The sequence below is a fragment of the Ambystoma mexicanum genome, chromosome 11, assembly GCF_040938575.1.
Source record: "Ambystoma mexicanum isolate Mex_15411 chromosome 11, UKY_AmexF1_1, whole genome shotgun sequence".
NCBI lineage: Eukaryota > Metazoa > Chordata > Amphibia > Caudata > Ambystomatidae > Ambystoma > Ambystoma mexicanum.
Genome location: NC_090934.1, coordinates 1,480,692,179 through 1,480,713,542, shown reverse-complemented (window position 1 = coordinate 1,480,713,542; position 21,364 = coordinate 1,480,692,179). Strand labels below are relative to the sequence as shown.

The 21,364-nt window shown below is 48.9% G+C and overlaps 1 protein-coding gene across 1 annotated transcript in view; it reads left to right on the top strand.

Moving 5' to 3' along the window:
• Positions 1 to 21,364, top strand: part of VPS33B (VPS33B late endosome and lysosome associated) — a 312,860-nt gene that overhangs the window by 144,647 nt on the left and 146,849 nt on the right. Inside the window, exon 13 of the mRNA XM_069625205.1 lies at positions 13,991 to 14,077. Coding sequence (XP_069481306.1) covers positions 13,991 to 14,077 — 87 coding nt within the window. The remainder of the gene's footprint in view (positions 1 to 13,990; positions 14,078 to 21,364) is intronic.

Genomic DNA, 21,364 nt, shown 5'->3' with positions numbered 1-21,364 from the left:
ATGTTGCCTTACCCACCTTTGTATGGGACTAGGCAGGGCGTCAATGAATTGTTCCAACATTACCTTTTCCTTAATCTGTCCAATCGTGGCTGTGTTGGGTTGTAGCCATTTTTCCGCTAAATCCTGTACGCGTGTGAGGATGTGAGCAGGGTGGCCGACGGGATGCGGGACGCCCGGGCAGAGGAGCCCGCGGTACCGCGGGCGTGCGCAGCACAAAAGCTGCCAGGAGTCGCGCTGACGGGGGACGCCGGGGAGGCGTCCCTGTTAACGGGAACGCCTTGTCGGCGTTCCACGGCGGTGCCGGCTTTGCAGCCACGGCGCCGGATCCTCTCGGCGAGGCCGGCCTTGCAGCCGCAGCGCCGGGTACTCCCACAAGGACCCGGGCCACTGGCGCTGCGGCTGAGCAACCCGGGGACACGGCGTGCATCGGCGGCCTCCGGCGGCGAGTGGTGGCGGGGCTTGGGAAGTCGAGAGCCCGGCTTGTGCCAACCGCTCGGCGTCGGAGGAGCGCCGTGCACGTCATCAGGAACCAAACAGTGGGGGCAAACCAGAACCCCCTCCTTACCTCGAGCAGGGCAGACCGCTAGCAGCAACATGGGGCCTCGAGCAGGACGGACCTCTGGGGAGCATGCCTCAAGGGAGACGCCATGTTGGGGGGGCGGGATCTGTGGAGAGGGCGTGTGTCAGACACGGCCCAGGTGGGATGGCGACCAGGGAGTGGCTGACAACAGGGAGGGGGAGCCGGGACCAGGCAGCCAAGGGAAAGGAGGAGGAGGGGAGAGGGCAGCTCTACTCATAGATGGTGGGTGCGTAGGGTCCCCACCAATCGGAAAGGGGGGGAGGGAAGTTGTCCCTGATTGGCCCTCATTCCCTCCAAGCACCGGGTATAAAGGGGACTGGCCTAATGGCAGTTTTGTTGCTTTTTGCAGGGAGAAGGAGAGGAGAGTGAGAGCAACTGGTGGGCCTATCCGGGTGTGACTTGACAAGTACCCTTGGCTGAGTTTCCCCTGTACCCACGTTCTCCTCACCTGAGCTTTCTGAGTCAATGGTTCCTTGCAGTCCTCGATGTGCCAGGTAGTCTCTCTCCTTTCTCTGGTGCGTGTGCTTGTCACGGGCAGAAGCCACTGTGACCGCTGGGTGAGAACAGCGGCACAGTGACCTCCCTTCCGGGACCAAGCCAGAAAATGCAGGGAAAAACCCGCAAAGGGGACAAAAAAACCCTGATAAGAGGTGCCAAGACTTGTCGGTGAAGGCCAGTTGTTCCCAGATGAAAGGAAGGAAGCAAGGGATCTCCAACAACTGACGGGGGCAATAAATGTCCAAGTCCAACTATAGCTGTAGGCCTGAAACACAGGCGGAGAAGGCAGCGGCTGAGGAGGCTGCAGTGGAGGTCGATAATGTTCCAGAAAGGCACTGCGGAGGAGCACGGTAGGAACCCCACGCTGACAAGGTGAGGGAGGGAGAGAGGGAGAGAGAGAGAGAGGGAGAGAGAGGGAGAGAGAGAGAGAGAGAGAGAGAGAGAGAGGAAAAAAAAAAAAAACACGAGAGCACGCCGGAGAAAAAGCACAGCTAGTGCCGCCCAGGGACGGCGGCGAAGAAGAAAAAAAGGAAACAAGTAGGGTGTTCTGAAAAGCCGGAACCCCGGAGTAAGTATCCAAGGGGAAAAATCCCCTGAGAAATTCCAAAGCGAGGTGCAGAGGAAGAGCGAAGGACCCAGAGTTGAAAAGTAAACAACAGAGGAGGGTTGCAACGCAACGACCTGCCGGGAGGCGGGACTTTAAATACTCCCGGCAGCGTCGCGTCCCGCGTTCGGAGCTGCGGAGCGAAACACAGAAAAAGGACTAAAGTAATCCTCCTCTACGTCCTCTCAAACTCCAACGCGAAAGAAATCGCCAGTCGTGGTGATGACCGCGACTGCGAGTGACAGTATGCCCCCCCTTAGAGTGCAACCACCCGGGCTTACCCGGGTGCAGGCGATGGAACCTAGCCAACAGCTGATGGGCATGGACTTGAGAAGCAGGCTCCCAGGAATCCTCCGATGCCGGGTAGCCCTTCCATGACAGGAGGTATTCCAACCGGCCACGAAGAAATCTAGAATCGCGGATGGCAGAAACTTCGTATTCCTCCTGGTTGGCAGCAGTGACAGGAAGATTCCGATTGAGAGGACGGTGATGTGGATCAGAGTAGTAGGGCTTAAGAAGAGAGGTGTGAAAGACAGGGTGTATGCGTCTGAGAGATGGAGAGAGTATTAGACGGTAGGCAACAGGATTGACCTTGGAGAGGATGGGGAAAGGTCCCAAGAACCGCGGAGACAATTTAGAAGGTCTTGTCCATCTGGGAAGGAATCTGGTAGACAACCACACCTTGTCCCCGGGTTTCCATGAAGGTGCTTCCCTGCGGTGTTTGTCGGCTTCAGTCTTATTCCGCTGTCTACAAACCTTCAAGCTTAGCAATGCACTGTCCCTGGCCTCCTTGACATCTCTTAGCACCTCTTCTGCAGTCGGAGAGTTAGAGAACCTGGGCACCTCGGGCATTAGATAACGCGGGTGAACACCGTAGGTACAAAAAAAAGGGGATAGGCCTGTGGCAGTGTGCCTGGAGTTGTTGTAGACAAATTCTGCAGTAGGGAGTAGAGAAACCCAATTATCTTGACGCTGGGATATAAAGCATCGCAAGTACTGCTCTAAGGTTGCGTTGAGTCGCTCCGTTTGGCCGTTTGTCTGTGGGTGAAACCCAGAGGAAAGGGCCCTTTCCACTCCCAAACGAGAACACAACGCTGTCCAAAATTTTGAAATGTACTGGCTTCCTCGATCGGATATTATTTTGTCGGGGAGGCCATGATGTTTGAAGATATCTCGGGCAAACGTCTCTGCCATCTTGGTGGCAGAGGGAAGTCCAGGAAGAGGAGAAAAATGGGCCAACTTGCTTAGAGAGTCCACCGTAACCATGATACATTTGCATGACTCAGACTCAGGAAGCTCCACTATGAAGTCGGTGGAGATGAGTCCCCATGGGCGAGTTGGTATCTCCACTTGGGTGAGAAGTCCTAGGGGCTTCCCCGAGGCATATTTGATTCTGGCACAAGTGGGGCAGGTCTTTACGTAGTTGAACACGTCTCTCCTGATGTTGGGCCAAAGGAATGACCTTGAGATAAGTTCCATCGTACCATTTCCGCTTCTGTGTCCGCCCAGACAAGAGTCGTGACACCATTTAAGGATCTTCTGGCGCGATGACCCTTCAGGGATATACCACCTCTTCTTGTAGAAGACCCAACTGTCCTTGATTTGGAAAGGGGAATCAGCAGAAAAAGAGATATGAGGAGCCTCTTGCGCAACAGCTGCCTTGACCTCCTGAAGAAAAGAACTCACCATGGCTAGGATCCGATTTCTGTGGAACATTGGCTCAGACTTGACAGCTACCGTTTCCAAGTGGGAATCCTTGCGAGACAAAGCGTCAGCCAGACGGTTGAGAGACCCAGGGATGTACGTGATCTGGAAGTCGTACTGCGAAAACAGGTAGGCCCATCTGGCTTGTCTGGAGTTTGAACATTCCATGTCCTGTAAAGCCTTTAGGTTCTTGTGATCGGTGCGAATGAGGAACCGATGGCGGGCACCCATGAGAAGGTGCCTCCATTCCTCACAAGCCAGTTTCATTGCTAACAATTCTTTCTCCAGAACCGAGTAGTTGAGTTGGCTGGGGGAAAGAGTCTTGGAGAGATAGGCGACCGGATGCTCCACATTGTTAAAGGACTGAAGCAACACTGCTCTGACAGCTATGGCAGAGGCGTCTGTCTCCAGAATAAATGGAAGAGTTTGGTTGGGATGTTGCAGAATCGGGGCAGAGCAGAAGAGGGTTTTTAGATAACAGAAACTCTTTTCCGCCTCAGTAGACCAAGAAAAAGGATAGGCCGTCTTCTTGAGTAGGCGGGTGATGGGGTATACCACCTCCGAAAAGTTATGAATGAATCTCCTGTAGTAATTCGAAAGACCCAGGAACCTCTGGATCTCCCGGACGGAGGTCGGGGCCGGCCAGTCAAGAATAACCTGTACCTTGTCAGGATCCATGGCTATCCCTCCTTTTGATAGAACATATCCCAGATAATGTACCGATGGTACAGCGAATCTGCATTTCTCCTCTTTGACCAGTAGATTGTTCACCTTAAGACGCTCCAAAACTCGTCGTACTTGTGTGATGTGTTCTCTCATATTAGGGGAAAAAACCAAGATATCATCTAAATAGATGATAACCGAGATAGAAAGCATGTCAGAGAACATCCGATCCATAAACCTCTGAAACACTGCTGGGGCGTTCACCAAACCAAACGGCATAACCTTATATTCAAATAGGCCCAGGGGAGTACGAAACGCGGTTTTCCATTCGTCACCCTTGGCAATCCGCAACAGATGGTATGCGTTGCGAAGGTCCAGTTTGGTATATACTCGAGCACCTTGCACCGCCTCAATAATGTCCGTAATAAGGGGCATCGGATACCGGTCACGGACCGTCACTGTATTCAGGCCCCTGTAGTCAATGCAGGGTCTAAGATCGGTGGAATCTCTCTTTTTAATGAAAAACAAAGGGGCTCCTGCTGGAGACTTTGAAGGTTGAATGAGACCATTTTCCATGTTGGTATCCAAGTATCTCCGTAGGACTTGCCTCTCGGTTTGGGTGAGAGCGAACATCCGTCCAAACGGAAACCAAGGCATTGGGCTCCAGATCTATAGTGCAGTCCTCTGGCCGATGGGGTGGAAGTCTGGCATGGAGGCACTCCTGAAATACCTCAGAGAAGCCAGAGCAGAAATTGGGTAAAGCATGGATACCAACATGGTTGTTGGAAAACACCTTGACTGGCTGCAGATCAGCTCGACCTTCCAGTAAAAAACAGTTGGTTTTTCCCTGCATTTTCTGGCTTGGTCCCGGAAGGGAGGTCACTGTGCCGCTGTTCTCACCCAGCGGTCACAGTGGCTTCTGCCCGTGACAAGCACACGCACCAGAGAAAGGAGAGAGACTACCTGGCACATCGAGGACTGCAAGGAACCATTGACTCAGAAAGCTCAGGTGAGGAGAACGTGGGTACAGGGGAAACTCAGCCAAGGGTACTTGTCAAGTCACAGATTGCAACGCCAAAGAGTATCACGATGTCAGCTGAGGAACAGGTCCAAGAGCTGTGGAAGGCTTTTCAAGCTATGTCCCAGGAGCTACAAGGGGTCAAGACTGAAAACTGCTTTGCTTAAACAAATGGTTACGGCTAGGGAACCGACTCCCTCGCAATTGCCACCCATGGCGCTGTCCTCTGGGAAGTTTGATGGCTCCCCCAAGAAGGTGAAGGAGTTTCTTGAAGCAAGCCTGTTTCATTTCACGTTCAGACCTCGTACCTTTGCTACGGATCAGGCCCGGGTAGGTTTCCTGATATCCAACATGACTGGAAACGCTCTGTCCTGGGCCACCCCATTGGTGACTAGTGGAAACGCCATTTTGCAAGACTATTCGGGGTTTCAGAATCTTCTTAAACGGGCCTTTGAACGACCCGAGCTCTCCTTCACAGCCTGCGAAGATCTGTTGGATGTCCGGCAAGGCTCGCTAGACGTTTTATCATATATTTTCCTCTTTCAAGACGTTAGCAGCCGGAGCAGGATGGCCCGAGGACAGCACAATATGCCATTTTTAGAAGAGGACTGAAGGAGGAAATTAAAGACGAACCTGGCTAGATCTCCTCGTTCCCCTACTTTCTCAGATCTACTTTCTGCTGCGCTTCATATAGAGTATCGCCTTCAAGAGAGAAGAGTCGAACGTCGGAAGCAAAGGATTCCTGGCCATATCACAGACCCCTCTGTACCCGTTCTCCCTAGTCGCTCTACTAACATCGTTACTGAAGGAACCCATGCAGATCGGTGCCACCAGGGCGCCCTTGTCCGCAGCTGAAAGACGTCGCAGAAGAGAGAAAGGACTGTGTGCCTACTGCGGATCAGATCAACATTTTCTCAGAGACTGTTCAGAGCTGTCAAAGATGAGAGAGAGAGAGAGAGAGAGAGAGAGAGAGAGAGAGAGAGAGAGAGAGAGAGAGAGAGAGAGAGAGAGAGAGAGAGAGAGAGAGAGAGAGAGAGAGAGAGAGAGAGAGAGAGAGAGAGAGAGAGAGAGAGAGAGAGAGAGAGAGAGAGAGAGAGAGAGAGAGAGAGAGAGAGAGAGAGAGAGAGAGAGAGAGAGAGAGAGAGAGAGAGAGAGAGAGAGAGAGAGAGAGAGAGAGAGAGAGAGAGAGAGAGAGAGAGAAAAGAAAAAAAAAAAAAAAAAAACTAGTGCCGCCCAGGGACGGCGGCGAAGAAGAAAAAAAGGACTTTAAATACTCCCGGCAGCGTCGCGTTCGGAGCTGCGGAGCGAAACACAGAAAAAGGACTAAAGTAATCCTCCTCTACGTGATGACTGCGAGTGACACCGGGTCCGTGAGAACAGGAGACATTTCAAGGGGAGAGGAACTCCTGGTGCCTTTTACTCACAGTGAAGTAACTGTGGGACAACCTGGAGACCAATCACCGTGGTTAAGACATTACAATTAACCAGTGTGTAATAAAAGTCTGCAAAACTCCACATCGGCTACTGTCCTGATTGCCACAATGCGGTAGAACAGTTGCCTGGGGCTCTCTCCGGGTTTAAGTTTGGTTTCACGAAACTGGAGCCTATAGGACTCCTCATCCATCCCCAGCCTTTCCAATACTGATTTCTTGATGTCCACATATGGGGTGTCCCCTGTGGGATTGGCAGCCTGATAGGCTCCCTGCATTACTCCCGTAAGCAAGGGCGCCAAAAAGAAAGCCCATCGGTCCTGTGGCCATTGTGCTGCTCGGGCTATTCTTTCAAAGTTTACAAAGAAATAACTAGGATCATCCCTTCCTGGTATTTTTGAAGTACGGTAGGGGGAATAGCTGGATGTGCCCGTTGGTTAGCCGTTGATTCACCCAGAATCCTCAATGCTTCTCTTCCCTGTTCTTGAGCTGCTGTTTCCGCTTGTAGAGCCTGTTGTAGGGCCTGCCGGTCCGCCTGGGCTTGATGTCCTTGTACTTGCACCAACTGCTGTAGTTGCTGTTGGCCTTCAGCCAATGCTTTTAACACGGCTTCCATGCTGCTGGTGATTTTGCGTTCCTCTGTAATCCCGCCGCTGCCACCACTGTTAAGTAGTCAGCTGGAGACAAACGAGGTTTTCTTTCACAGTGGTTTATTGCACAACAAATTCTGGTCACAGATCAATGAATTCAGCCAACTGATGACGGTTCTTTTCACCTCATAGGCACAGGCGTTCTGCCTTACTTTACTTGCCACTGCCGCTATTGGCCTTAATTAGTTCCAAGATAACAGCCAGGCGATTACAGGCTTTTCACCCTTCAACCTGTCCGCCAGCCATGAAAAATGAAATGAACACAATGTCAATAGTATACACTTCACCACTCCGAATCCTTCTTCTTAGGCAGCCGTTTCTCTCCACTGAAAGGTCTTGAGCCTTGGACCGGGTACGGTGTCAATCTGTGAACTTTCCGCTTACTACTAGTAAGCTGTAGTATTTACCATCTGACAGAAGCTGCCTGATCTGTATGAGACATGCCTGATCATGGTATGGTGAGTAGCATTAGAACACTTGGAACGCAGGTGTTAATAGAGTTCTGGAAGGAAGCACGAAATTGAAATGATAACTGTCCAGCTCCCGATAGTATAGGTTGTCTCCCTCCTCCATTCCTTATATATATTACTATACTTATGTTATTATATCATTTGACCCAATAAATATATTTAACTGTATAATTGCCTCATGTATTCATGATATATTACTCGGACACTTCATAAGCCCACTCGTATTCTTGGCTGGTCTCACTCCACTCGGGTGCGGCGTCTCTCGCCACGCGCTGCTCCTGAAAACTAAGACGCCTCCTGAGTCTCTTGGAGTTGCATTTAACTCTTGTCCGGCCCCTCCCCCCGTAATCCGCCCCATGTGTTCTCAGCAACGGTTTTAACACACCTGATTCAGATTTCCCACCTCCTCCCTGCTCCGTCCACTATGGGCTAACCCTGTACTTTGTTTGTGTTCGGCCGGTTTTAACATAAGGAAACCCGGTTCTCCCTTTCCTTTTTTTTCCTTTCTTTACCCATCGGTGTGCCTCCGCCCTGATGCATTATTTCGTGGGGCATTTTGGGACCTGTAGTTTGTCTCTTTTCATTGATGGTCAGCACTTGACGGGACTCTTCCTCAACCCCCTCCTTTCTCCCAGTATCCAGGGCGGCTGCCGCTGCTTCCACCTCACAGTCCCCTATTTGGTATTGTGGAGTATCACTTCTATGCCGATCAGCATCTTTCTTGTATTTTTCTTTCGCCTTTTTTAAATGTTCAGTTGCTTCCTTAAAGGCTTGTGTAATCGTAGCGTGCAGATGGTCCACTGCGGGCATTTCTAAGTGTTGGTGTGAGTCAAGGTCTGAGGTTCGAGGATGGTGCCCATATAAGGTATAAAAGGGGCTTTGTCCAGTTCCAGAGTGTACTGAATTATTGTATGCATATTCGGCGATCCAAAGAATGTCTTTCCAATTACTCTGTCTGATGTAACATACAACGCAGGTATTGTTTGAGAGTCTGGTTGGTCCTCTCCGTTTGACCATCGGTCTGGGGGTGGTGACTGGTCGATAACCTCACATCGATTTGCGCCAATTGACAACATTTTTTCCAAAAATGTGAAATGAATTGACGGCCCCGGTCAGAGACCAATACGGATGGAAATCCGTGTATGCAAACAATGTTTTCGAGGAACTCTTTGTCCAGGATTGAAGCTGAAGGTAATCCCTTCAAAGGAATAAAGTGGGCCATCTTGGAAAAAAGATCCACAATAACTAGAATGGTGTTAAATCCATTGCATGGGGGTAGGTCAGTAATAAAGTCTAACGATAAGGTGTGCCATGGTGTAGGCGGAATGTCTAAAGGTTGTAAGAGTCCAGCTGTTTTTTTCTTTTGACTTTTGTTTTGGGCGCAAATGCCACAAGACATCACAAACGATTTAATATCCTTTCGTCAGGTGGGCCACCAGAATTGTCTCTTAATCTTAGCTTCAGTTTTTGCAATACCTGGGTGCCCCTCCATTAGGGTATCATGATAACGGGAAATGACTAGCTCTTGTAGTTCCTTATGTGGCAGAAATAGCCGCCCTTGGTAATAAGGCAGGTCATTGGAGACAGAGTATTCCGGGCCTTTCTTTACCCAGTCCTACAGGGCTGTAGGATCAAAGAGTTGTTGGATCTTTACCTGAATGTCCTCTAGTGTCTGTAGAGTTGTCATGCCAAGAATCCTTTGTTCGGAAATTATAGGTACTGGTTCTGGGTTCACTTCTGCCTCTCCCATCTCTATTCGGGATAAGGCGTCTGCTTTACCATTCTTACAACCTGGACGATAGGTTATCACGAAATTGAAACTCGGCAAAGAACAAAGCTCATCGGAGTTGGCGTGACGATTGGGCCTTGGCTGTCTTTAAAATACTGTAAGTTTCGGTGATCACAATAATGGTATGCCTGGCGCCGAGAAGATAGTGCCGCCAAGCCTTGAAGGCGGATTTAATGGCTAATAACTCCTTATTGGTAACTGCATAGTTTAACTCGGGTGCCGAGAACTTTCTGGACCAAAATGCTACTGGGTGAAGCTGGCCAGTTTCAGGGTCCTTTTGAGACAGGACAGGTCCCATGGCTAGACTGGATGCATCAGTTTCCACTATGTATGGAAGTTCAGGGCGCGGGTGCTTTAATACAGGTGCAGTCGTGAATTTCGCTTTCAGCTCTTGGAAAGCATTTTCAGCTTCTTCAGTCCACATAAAGCGTTTATTTTTTCGCAATAGTGCTGTGAAGGGATGTACAACATGTGAAAAATCTGGGATAAATTTGCGGTAGAAATTGGCAAAGCCAAGCAGGCTTTGTACTCCTTTAACTGAACTTGGTGATGGCCACTTAAGAATTGCGTCCACCTTTCGTGAGTCCATTCGGACTCCTCTTGGGGTCAGGACAAACCCAAGGAATTCAACTTCTGTGGCATGAAAAATGCATTTTTCCAGTTTTGCATATAGTTTGTGCTGGCGCAATTTCTCAAGGACTGCTCGGACATGCTTCACATGGTCATATTCTGAAGAGGAGTATACTAGAATATCATCGATATTTATGACAACACAAACGTCGATGAGTTCACGAAGGACATAGTTCATGAAGTATTGGAAGGCTGCTGGTGCATTGCACAACCCGAAAGGCATCACCTGGTATTCGAATAACCCATACTTAGTGCGAAAAGCAGTCTTCCATTCATCACCCTCTTTTATACGTACCAGATGGTATGCCCTCCGGAGATCTAGCTTAGTGTATATGCAAGCGTCCTTCACTTGGTCTAGTAGTTCAGGGATCAGAGGCAATGGGTATCGGTTCTTAACAGTTATCTGGTTCAATGCGCGGTAGTCTATGCACGTTCTGAAGCCACCTTCCTTTTTGGGCACGAAGAACAAAGCTGAAGATGCAGGGGACTTGGATGGGCGAATGAAGCCATTAGCAAGGTACTGGTCTAAGTATTGTCGTAGGTGAAGGTTCTCAGGTTCCGTAAGGGCGTAGATCCTGCTACAAGGGGGTTGTGCACCGGGTATGAGATCGATTTGAGAATCGTACCATCTGTGAGGTAGTAAGGTGTTTGCCTGTTCTTTTTGGAAGACATCCTGGAATTCTTGGTATTCTGGAGGTAGTTGCACGACTGCTGTGGTTACTGGGGCCAGGCTGCGTTCAGATTTTTCTTTGGGTAACAGGTTTGTGCACAATCCGGGAAGGTTATTCTCTTCTCTCGCCAATCAATACAAGGATTATGTGTTTCCAACCAAGGTATCCCCAGTATTATTTGGAACTGTGGGGCTTTGATTACATCAAACACAATAGTCTCTCGATGCCCATCCTGACCCAGTAGTGGCATCTCTGTGGTGGAATGAGTTACAGGCCCAGAGGCAATTTCAGTTCCATCGACTGTGGTGATGACATCTGAGGTAGATTCATCCTGGAAGCCAATTCGTAGTCCACATAGTTTCCTATGGCCCCGCTATCAATATATGCCCTTACTGCGTGCATACACGATGGCTGCCTTGGATCTACGAGGACCATTGGTATGATGAAATGTGAGGTCTGAGTATCCTCCTTCAAGCGGACCTCTACGCTTGTCGGGTGTGGTCGTTTCCCGAGTTTGACTCCATATGGGTTTCATCAGCAGCTCCTACCACCTTATTGGGTGGTTTTACAGGGCAATCCCGTAGAAAATGCCCAGAAGTTCCACAATATAGACACAATTGCCTTTGCCGTCTCCTTTCTCTTTCCTTCTGGGTTAAGGGTCCTTTAACCCCTCCGATTTGCATGGGTTCTGAAGCATCTGCTCCTTTGGGGTTAGCGTGGGTCTTGACCAACACCCGATTCTCCAACTTGGCTCGATCAGCCTTTCTGTTCTGAAGTCTGTGATCTAACTGGACCACTAAGTCTATATATTCAGCGCAGTCTTGAGGTGGGTTCACGACTTGAGCCAAGACATCTTTGAGTTCTCCTCGAAGCCCTCGATGAAATAACGTGATTCGTTTTACCTCAGGCCATCCAGTTTCCACTATCAACCTATAGGATAGAAGGTCCTGGTTACCTTGTCGTAGGGACAAAAGTTCGTTATCCAGGGCCTGTTCTTGGGTGTGCCTGGCAAATAGTCTTTCCATGCTCATTTGAAAGCCCTGAAAATCCCGAAGAATTGGGTCATCCTGAGTAACTAGTGGAATTGACCAATCAGCTGCACTGCTGCTGAGATATGACAATACGAAGGCTACCTTGGCTTGATCGTTTGGGAAGGCTCCGGGTCTGCATAAAAAGTACAAGCGACATTGGTTCATAAACACGGCAAACCTTTTGGGATCTCCGGCAGAGCGTTCAGGCGGAGGTAATGGAATACTTCCTTGTAGGTTTATTTGCACAGGGTTACTCGATGGGGAGGGGGAAGCTGAAAAGCAAGCCGGGAGCTGGAAGAAGCTCGGAACACAGTTTATCCTTAGTTTCTTTAGGTTGGGAAATCCCACTTTAGCAGAAGGCAAGTTAACTTGGCTCCATCCTGACATTTAAGAAATAAACCATTTTATTTTGAGTGAATCTGTCTGTATCTTGCTTCATGATACCTTTACACCTGGCAGACCTTTTCACTCTCCTGCTTTGTACTGCCACGAAGAAGATGGCTTTTGTTACTCCTTTTTCACAGGTGCGGGTCCCAGTCCCGTCTTTGGTTGTTCCCAATAACTTTCCTGCCGTTACTGGGGCCCGGGAGAACCACCCTATCATGTGCGTTGCCCCCTTTGGCTGTTTCATATCTCCCCTTACCTTCTCTGAGGTTTAGATATGCTGTTGGGACTTCCAGGTCTCGGCTTCACCTCTGCGGCTCTGTGGGCTGGTCTCCGCTGCGGTCACTATGCTGGCGTGCCTTCCTGGCTTTAGGATCTGGTTCGCCTTCTTGTGGCCAACAGAGAACTCTGTTGGCATCTTACCGCGTTGTTCTTCTCCCCGGCTACTGTTCCATGCTTTCCTCTCTCACACTGGAGACTGGCTGCTCTCTCCAACAGCACAGGACACATCCTTATGGACTTCCTCTTTGAGGTGTCTCGGTCCACTTTCTCCATCCTTGGGGCTTTCCAATCTGCATCTCATTTCCTTTAGTCCTTTTTCCTTTTTATTATGGAACAACTGGTTACTTGGTTGCACACTCCCCCGCAGAATACTAGAACGTTCATCTGTGTGCCACTGGGTGTTCTTCATTACTTCGCTCCTCTTCCTCTTATTGGTATTTACCAGACAAGCCTCTCTAAGGTAGTCTGTTCTTCTTCGTCTCAGTAGAGTTTAACCTCATGGCCACACACATATATATGGGTTGGCTAGGGATGATCTTGGGGTGTTTGGGGTATGGAGGGGTGTAGGGGTTTGGGGGAGGGATGTCATACCGCATTCTCCCTAGGTGGTCCTCCATGTCCCCAGAGGTGGGGTCTCTCCCCATGAGATCCTCCTGCTGTGTACCACTCCCAGGGGGACTATTGGGTTGCAGATGTGCCTCCATGGCCTCATGGGAAAGGGCCCCCCCCTCGGGGAGAAGTGACAACATCTAAGAATTCGTCACAGTGCGTAGAATTTTGAGGACATTTTCTCCCGATATCTCCTAGGCAAAAAGTCCCCTTTATAAGAGCTTATTTTTTTATTGATTCAAACACTGCATTGCATGATTTTCTTTGCAATTTGCGAGGGTTTAAGAGATGTCTATTATTACACAATGTATTATTTGAATGTCTAGGTTTCAGGAATGTTTAAACTTGTGAGTTGCTGTTATGTTTTCAATAAAAACATTCCCTATGTTGTATGTTTCTGTCTTGTCACCTAAATATTTAGCCACTGTTCTCAAATTGTTCTCTACAATTCCCATGTCTCCATTTGCCACAACCATTCACAGTAAGTGTGTCATGTGTGCCGAGATCCTGCTTCAGCTGTAGGAAATTTATAAGCGTTTATGTCACAATTCAGACCTGTGATTGTTACCAAATTTCGTTCCTTGTCCTTATTGTCAATTTTTCTAAGTGTTTCTTTCCTTGGATGAGATTTCCAGAAATCAAAACTAGACGACGATCAATGGTGTTTTGGGCATGTTTCGGGGTGAGGTGATCAACAACCTAATGCCATCAGTAATCTGCACTTAATTCTAATTTTACAATATGATATATTGTCAAATCTTAGAGAGGTTGATAGTGAAAGAAAGATTTAGATAGTAGGATGTCACCCTCGGGAACACTATGATGCATTTTGGATTAAATTACTCTCATGAGTGTCTTGTTGCATGCTCATTTGAGTCAATGTGAAAGTAAATACTGTCTTATGATGACATTATGTGTTGTGATTATTGGAAAGGAACAGTATTTTATCTCAAATCATTGGCTTTGTCCTCTTGCAGGTTTTTAACGAAATCAGAAATGAGCATTTTTCAAATGTCTTTGGCTTTCTGAGTCAAAAGGCCAGAAATCTACAGACCCAGTATGATGTAAGTAGCGTTTTCTTGTCCAGTTTTTGTTTATGCTTTAATATTTGCAGGCTATTCATCACATACTATTATGACGCTCATTGCATATACATTTTATTTGATTAGGGCTTGCTTTCATATGGCATAGACAAAGCCCAGGGTACTTTACTACAAGCCATGAGAAAAGAGTGAATCAGAAATTGGGTGTGTGAAACATCCTAAACTGTGGGGTGTCAGGGCTTTCATCAGCTTCCCCAATGCCGTGGGTACCTTGTTCGATTATTTCTTTCCTGGCCTCTCTACCCAGGGAAACACTGCTATTTCGAGTACTCCCAGCACAATTTGTACACCCTTGATGGATCTGAAAGGGATCTTTCCCATGTTTCTGTAGTAAAAGCTTTATATCACCCCTGAAGTCATGATCTATAACCCGGCTATCGCGTCAATTCAAAATTTCCAGGCTAACCCCGACTTGGGAGCCAACCAGATGTATGTTGGTGGGGATGGAATCAAAACCAGATCAGTGGGTATTAGTCTTCTTTCCCCTGGGGGAATGACTTCTTCCCCACTACTGCAGATGTGGAAACCAATCAAGCCTTGTGTGGCTACTGATTGGTCTGACGCTTTGGAACTTAATTTCTCAAATGTTGGGGTTCCCCAGCTTGTATCGGGTGAGCCGCATCCCACTTCTGAGACCATTTGTGAAGGCATCATGAAGTAGACACATACAACTGAGTATAGTTTTGGGATGCAAACTTTTATTAACCAAAGATTGGGTTTGGAAAAAGTCTGAACCTGCCCTATGCTAAAGTGGGTTTTCCCTACCTAAATGAAACCAATGATAGTATGTGTCAGGAAGTCCAAAGCAAATGTCTGTCTGTGTCAAAACATATACTTGCCCTCGCATCTAACTCTTGCGAGAGCAAGGAGGGAGATACCTTTGACCTTACCAGTGAGAAACCGTTACTTTCCAGAAACCTTCCAGAAACCTTCATATTAAAAAGCATGAGGCCGGATTCCAAGGTGGCGGCCGCAGCAAGGAGACGTGAGTAGGAGTCTCTCCCGCCGGGCCGCAAAAATAAAGCATTGATTTAAGCACTGGACACCCGCAATTAGCAGCGCGGTCCAACACCCGGTGCCTGCAAGACACAGAGATGCCCACGCGATCCTGAGAAGAGCCACGTACCCCATTGTGGTTCGGCCCGAGGATGGGCGTCAAGACACACTGGGCACGAAAGCAGTTCGGTGAAACACAGCCCCCTCCCTCCCCCCGAGGCGGGAGCAGATCAGGAAGAATGTGGAGCTTGGATGCAGCAAGGGCTTCGTTCGATTGAAATTGGAGCCAGAGTAAGGGCGGAAAAGACCATCAGCGCGGTCCCCACGGGAGGACAGGATAACCCGCCGACTGTGAGTGGAGCCGGGAAGACTGTCTAGAGGGAAGGACATTCGTCTGAGCAGCCATACGGGAGAGAATTGCCAGGACAAGGTACTGGCCAGAAGAAAGCACCCCCCGCAGATGCTGTGGGATAGAGTCCCCGGCATGGGGGTCTGGACGGCATCCGCAATCTGCCGACAGGTGGGGCCGGGCAGATTGGGACCATCCGACAGACAGTGATTCCCCTATACCGTTCCTCACGGGAAGAGAGAGGCACACGACACACGCCGAGGCTCCAGCAAGGGGAGAACCGAAGTATAGGAACTTGGGAGCGGGAAAGACAACATCGGTCTGGCATGACATGGAGCCGCGGAGAGGAAGGGCACTGCAGGCGGCAGACACAAGGACACACGCCTCAGCAAGTTGAGGGTGAAGGGGGGACATCCATACGATCGGCAAGGCGGGAGGGGACAATACCGTCACATCCCCGCAAACCCCCTGCCCACCCGCATGACTACTTCACATGCCCGGAGAACACACCACCCATAGCGCCGTGCCTGGCAGAGCACCTCGGGGGAGACAGGGAAGTAACGACGTGCTGGACATGGAAGCGGCCCCGGAGTGGAAGGTACATAACAGTGAAGGAGGTAACCTAGCACAGTAAGGAGGCAGCAGAGACTAAGTTGGAGGAATAGAAGGAGGGAGGATTGTGCGCCTCACCTACTCCCACACACCACCATCCCCCTGAGGCGGCAAGAAGGGCTGGCAAAGTGAACAGTGGCACTGCCACTCCAACAGGAGGGATCAGCCAGATCGGTGGTAGTGCCAGAAAGGGTGACGGGGACCCCTGGTGAACTGCAACCTGGACTGGCTGACATGCAGTGGCGCTGCTAAAAACGAGGACGTGGCAGTCGAAAAGAAGAACGTAAACAGCCTGAGCCCACCCCCTCCTCAAGGGAGAGAGCGGAGGGGGGAGACCAGAATAAGGATTAGTCTGCCGCAGAAAACCGGGAACCCAATGGAAAGGTTTGGAGGTCCAACTCAGTAGCAGCAATGTCAAGAGCGGAAGGGAAGGGGGGGCAACCTGTGGCACAAATCCAGACCTCCAAACCTGATGCAAACCTGATCCAGATGTGGACCACGAACAATCCGCCCATAGCTAAAGGGAGAACCCAGGAGGAACCATCGGAGGCGCAGAACCCTGCCCCTCACCACTCGTCACCAACCTCTAAAGATGACATGCAGGCATGGTTTAGGGAACTGCAGGATAAATTCATGACCACGGCCCAAGACCAATTTGCAACTATGAGGAAAGATATGAAACAGGTGGTCCAGGAACTGCGCACGGACGTTGCAAAGCTTGAAGAGTGAACGGACACGCTGGAAAAAATCATCCAAAACGTGGAAGAAGCAGCACAGCAAAGCAGTGAAATGCAAGAGCATGTGGTGAGACTGACACACAACTTAAAGCTGCAATGCGAGGACCTAGAAAACATTCTCGCAGGTCCAATATCCACATAAAATATATAGTGGAGACAGTGGAGGATAAAGATCTCAAGACGGCAGTTCAAGAAGTCTTCAGAGACATTCTGGCAGCCGAAGAGGTGGATGATATTAAAATTGACAGGGTGCATCGGGTGGGCCCAAAGAGGACTGGCGAACCAGGGGAACGCCCGATAGATGTGCTGGTAGCCCTAACCGCATACATCCAGAAAGAACAGATCCTAAGCAAGGCTAGAGGGATGGACCACATCAGGATGAACGGTGTGGAGATACAACTTTATCAAGACCTAGCCTTGGTGACATTACAGAAGAGAAGTGCGATGGCGCCGGTGGTGAGGGAACTGGTGACGAGGAAAATCAGGTACAAATGGACTTTCCCATTTGGGCTTCTGTTCTCCTGGGAGGGAAAACAACGGAAGGTAACCTTATGTGAGGAAGGGCTTCAGGTGTTGGACATCCAAGAAGATTGAGACAAAGGGAACCCTTGCTCAAGAGAGGAGCCACGTAGAAAGCCATGGGAATAGAAATCAGAGCATCATAGGAAGAATCAATCTAGGGGTGGGAAGCGATGAGCGAACATCGACGCACACAACCCAGGAGCAGGATAATAAGAATACGGCGTGGCATAGCAAAATTGGGGACCAGTGAGGACGGGTGACACAAGCATTCAAGGTGTCTTTTAGTGAACCGCAGCCCGACGAGGGCCCTCATCGCCGGGATCCAGCTAAAACAGTGGTAAATGCTACACCCCCAGACCACCCCATCCCAAACATCACCCACATAACACCTTGAAGTGTAAATATTGAAAATGTTTTCCACAGTGTCATATGATGCACACTACTTGTAAACACTGTAGACAATGTAAGTATTGTATATATGCAATTTTCTGTTTTGTATCTTACTATGTACAACATGTCTGTAACACGTCCTCAAGTTAAGCCCATAGCTACCCAAGGATTTAGCACGCTTTACAAGCAAATAAAATCAAATCAAAATAAATGCAGGGTTTAGGACCCCCCGTGAGGTTTCACCCGAGTAAGCAGAGGGTCAGGAGCGACGGGCCACACGTCCTTGCATCATTAGGTCCCTGGGTCCTCCTTGGGACAGCTGTTGATTTGTTGGGAATGTTGTATGTTGGGGGGGAGGAGGAAGCTAGGGCGGAGGGGAAGGGAGGGTCCACCGTAAGAGAGATGGGAATCAGGATCTGAGGGTGACGCAAATAACAGCTCTGGCTAAAAGGGGGAAACATGGGGCAGCTGAACATTCTCACGTTTAATGTGAGGGGCCTAAATGCCCCGGTCAAAAGAAGGAAAGTAGGGAGCCTGCTCAGAAGGGAAAAGGGGGACATAATACTAATGCAGGAAATGCACATCAGATCTCTGGACAAAACAAAGCTGCATCTGAGAGGCTACAAAATGGTAGTGCAATCCAACGCCCCAGACAAAAAAGCAGCGGTGCTGATAGCAATTCATGATGGCCGAGACGTCCAGCTACAAAGCACACTAGTGGACAAGGGGGGGGGGCGCTTTGTATGTGCCAATGTTACCATAGATGGGTTCCGACTCACTTTAGCCTCAATATATGCGCCCAATACCGGCCAGGACGGCTTCCTGCAGGAATCACTAGGGAAACTGGAAGAATTTGCAAATGGGGAAATAATACTGGGTGGAGACCTGAACTTGGCATGGGACGCATAGTACAATGTCACGGATAGACTACTTCTGGATTACAGTGGGACTGATGGGGAAGGTTCAAGGGATGGAAATAGGCCCAATTTCACTGTCGGATCACGCCCCTCTGAGGATGGAAATCAATACACCTGGTAGAAATAGAGGGCCGTGGGGAAGGAGGCTTCCTCAAGAAATAATCTATGATCCCATACTTGGGGACTCCCTCAGGGAAAAGATAGAATAGTTTGCCCACAATGATACAGGGGAAGTGTCACTAGGAATGGTATGGGAGGCGTTCAAGGCAGTCATGCGGGGCCATATGATAGCGTCTAGAGACAAACAGAGGTATATTTGGGAAAAAGAACTAGAGAAGAAAATAACAGACATCCAAAAGGAACTAACACAGACTCCCACGCCGAGCATAAAGAAGGCTTTGAGACATGTACAGGGGAAACTAGATGTGCTCCGCACAAAAAAAGCAGATAGGAGCCTCTTACACCTCAGACACTGGTACTATACGAAGGCCAATAAGGCTGATAAATACCTAGCCAGACATTTACGGGTTAAACAACAAGCCCTATCAATCAAGAGTATGCAGAATGCACAGGGAGAAACATTAACCCGCATGAGTGAAATAGGAGAGGTTTTCAGGGAGTATTATCACACGCTGTATGCATCTGGCAGACCAGACAGCTCAGACCAGGAAGCCTACTTGAAAGCCCTACCCATTCCACAAATAACGAAGGAAGATAGAGACTCATTAGAAAGGTAAATAAGGGAGGAGGAAGTGAAGAAAGCAATAGAAGGTCTCCCAATAAATAAGGCACCGGTCCCAGATGGGTTTATGGCCGTGTTTTACAAGAAATACGAGGGCATTATTACCCTATTTTTAACAAACCTATTCAACTCTTTCAAGGAAGGGGGGAACGTGACTCCATCAATGAACAAAGCCATGGTGTTAGTTTTTCATAAAGCTGGAAAAGATCTGTTGGAGCCAGGCTCCTATTGCCCTATTGCCCTAATCAATCTAGATTCGAAGATATATACAAAAATTCGAGCAGCTAGACTCTCCGCTCCTCCCCGAATTGATAAATCCTGACCAATCAGGCTTTATCCCTGGCCGGCAAACTCACGATAATTTGAGACGTATAATAAATCTGGTGGAGAAAACCGGCATCACACATACCCCGGCTTTATTAATGTCTTTAGATGCCGGAAAGGCATTTGACAGGGTGGAATGCTCACTACTGTTCAGAATGTTGAAATATATGGGGTTTGGGGAATAATATGTGAAAATGATTAGGGCTAACTATAACACTCCTTCTATTAGAATCGCCATAAACGGGGAAGTCACAGGGAGAGTGGTAATAACACGGGGTACAAAACAAGAATGCCTGCTGTCCCCCCTTCTATACGCTATATTCTTAGAACCATTACTCATCAGAATCAGAGAGACACCCTCTCTTAGAGGGATAGAGATGGCAGGCAGGCAGCATAAGGTTGTGGTGTATGCGGATGATCGCCTGCTTGCCCTTACGGACCAGGTACTACCCTCCCAGAAGCAATACATGAGTTAGACAAATTTGAAGCAATTTCTGGGCTGAAAATTAACAGAAATAAATTAGAAATACTAATTCTCGCAGGGGATGGAGGGGAGACAAAACAGAGTGCAATCTCCCTAAATGTGAAGATGGCGGAGAAGGGGATACAATACTTAGGCATAACGCTTGCAGAGAGGATGGACCTATTATATGGGGCTAATTACCCGGAGCTGTTGGGTAAAATCAAGAGAGACATAGAATGGTGGAAACCACTAAAGATCTCATGGTAGGGTCGTATTATAACAGTAAAAATGAATATTCTCCCAAGGTTGGTATACTACTTCCAGGCTATCCCGATAAGAGACCCCAAATCCTTTTTCAGGGCCCTCTCAAAAATAATATCCTCATTCATCTGGAAAAAGAAACCCCCCGAATGGCTAGGGCGGTCTTAACAGCACCAATTCAAGAGGGAGGGATGTCTCTCCCACACTTTTACAAGTACTATCAAGCCGCGCAGCTATTGGTACTAAAGGAGTGGATGGCGGAGGATCAAGAGAAAATGTGGGCGGTACAAGACAGGGCGGTAGCGAGAACCCCAATAGCAGGTATGTTGTGGATAGGGAAACAACACAGACACCCCAACCTGCATATCAGCAAAGTCATGAAGGCCCCGTTGGAAGCGTGGGACGAGCTAGCTCGGAAGGGCACCCTAACAGAAGTACATGCGCCATTCACACCGATGTTTAGGAACCCTGAATTTCCACCGGGAGTGGAAAAGCAGGCGTACAGCAGATGGGAAGTGGCATGCTTCACAAAAATAGGAAAAATTATACAAGATCAAGAAATTAGACCATTTGAAGCCTGAAAGACACATTTGAACCTAAAGGTGTCAGACAGATACAAATATGAACAACTAAGGCACTGGCTCGCGACGTCGACTATCTTACCGGCGGCCACAAGGGATCTCACACCATTCGAAAAATTCACAGTGACAAACTCCAGCTCCAAGAAACTGGTGTCGTCACTGTACAAGTTCATTAATGTGCAGAAAGAGGATATTAAGTGGAGCTACATGCAGAAGTGGGAAAACACCCTGGGGGAAGCTATCACTAAATCACCTAAATACCTTCAACTCTCTCTTCCTAAATATCTTCCTTCCTGAGCCCTTCGCTCATCTGTCTCCAACTCCCTCAGGGTCAGCCGCTTCTCGAAGCTACGA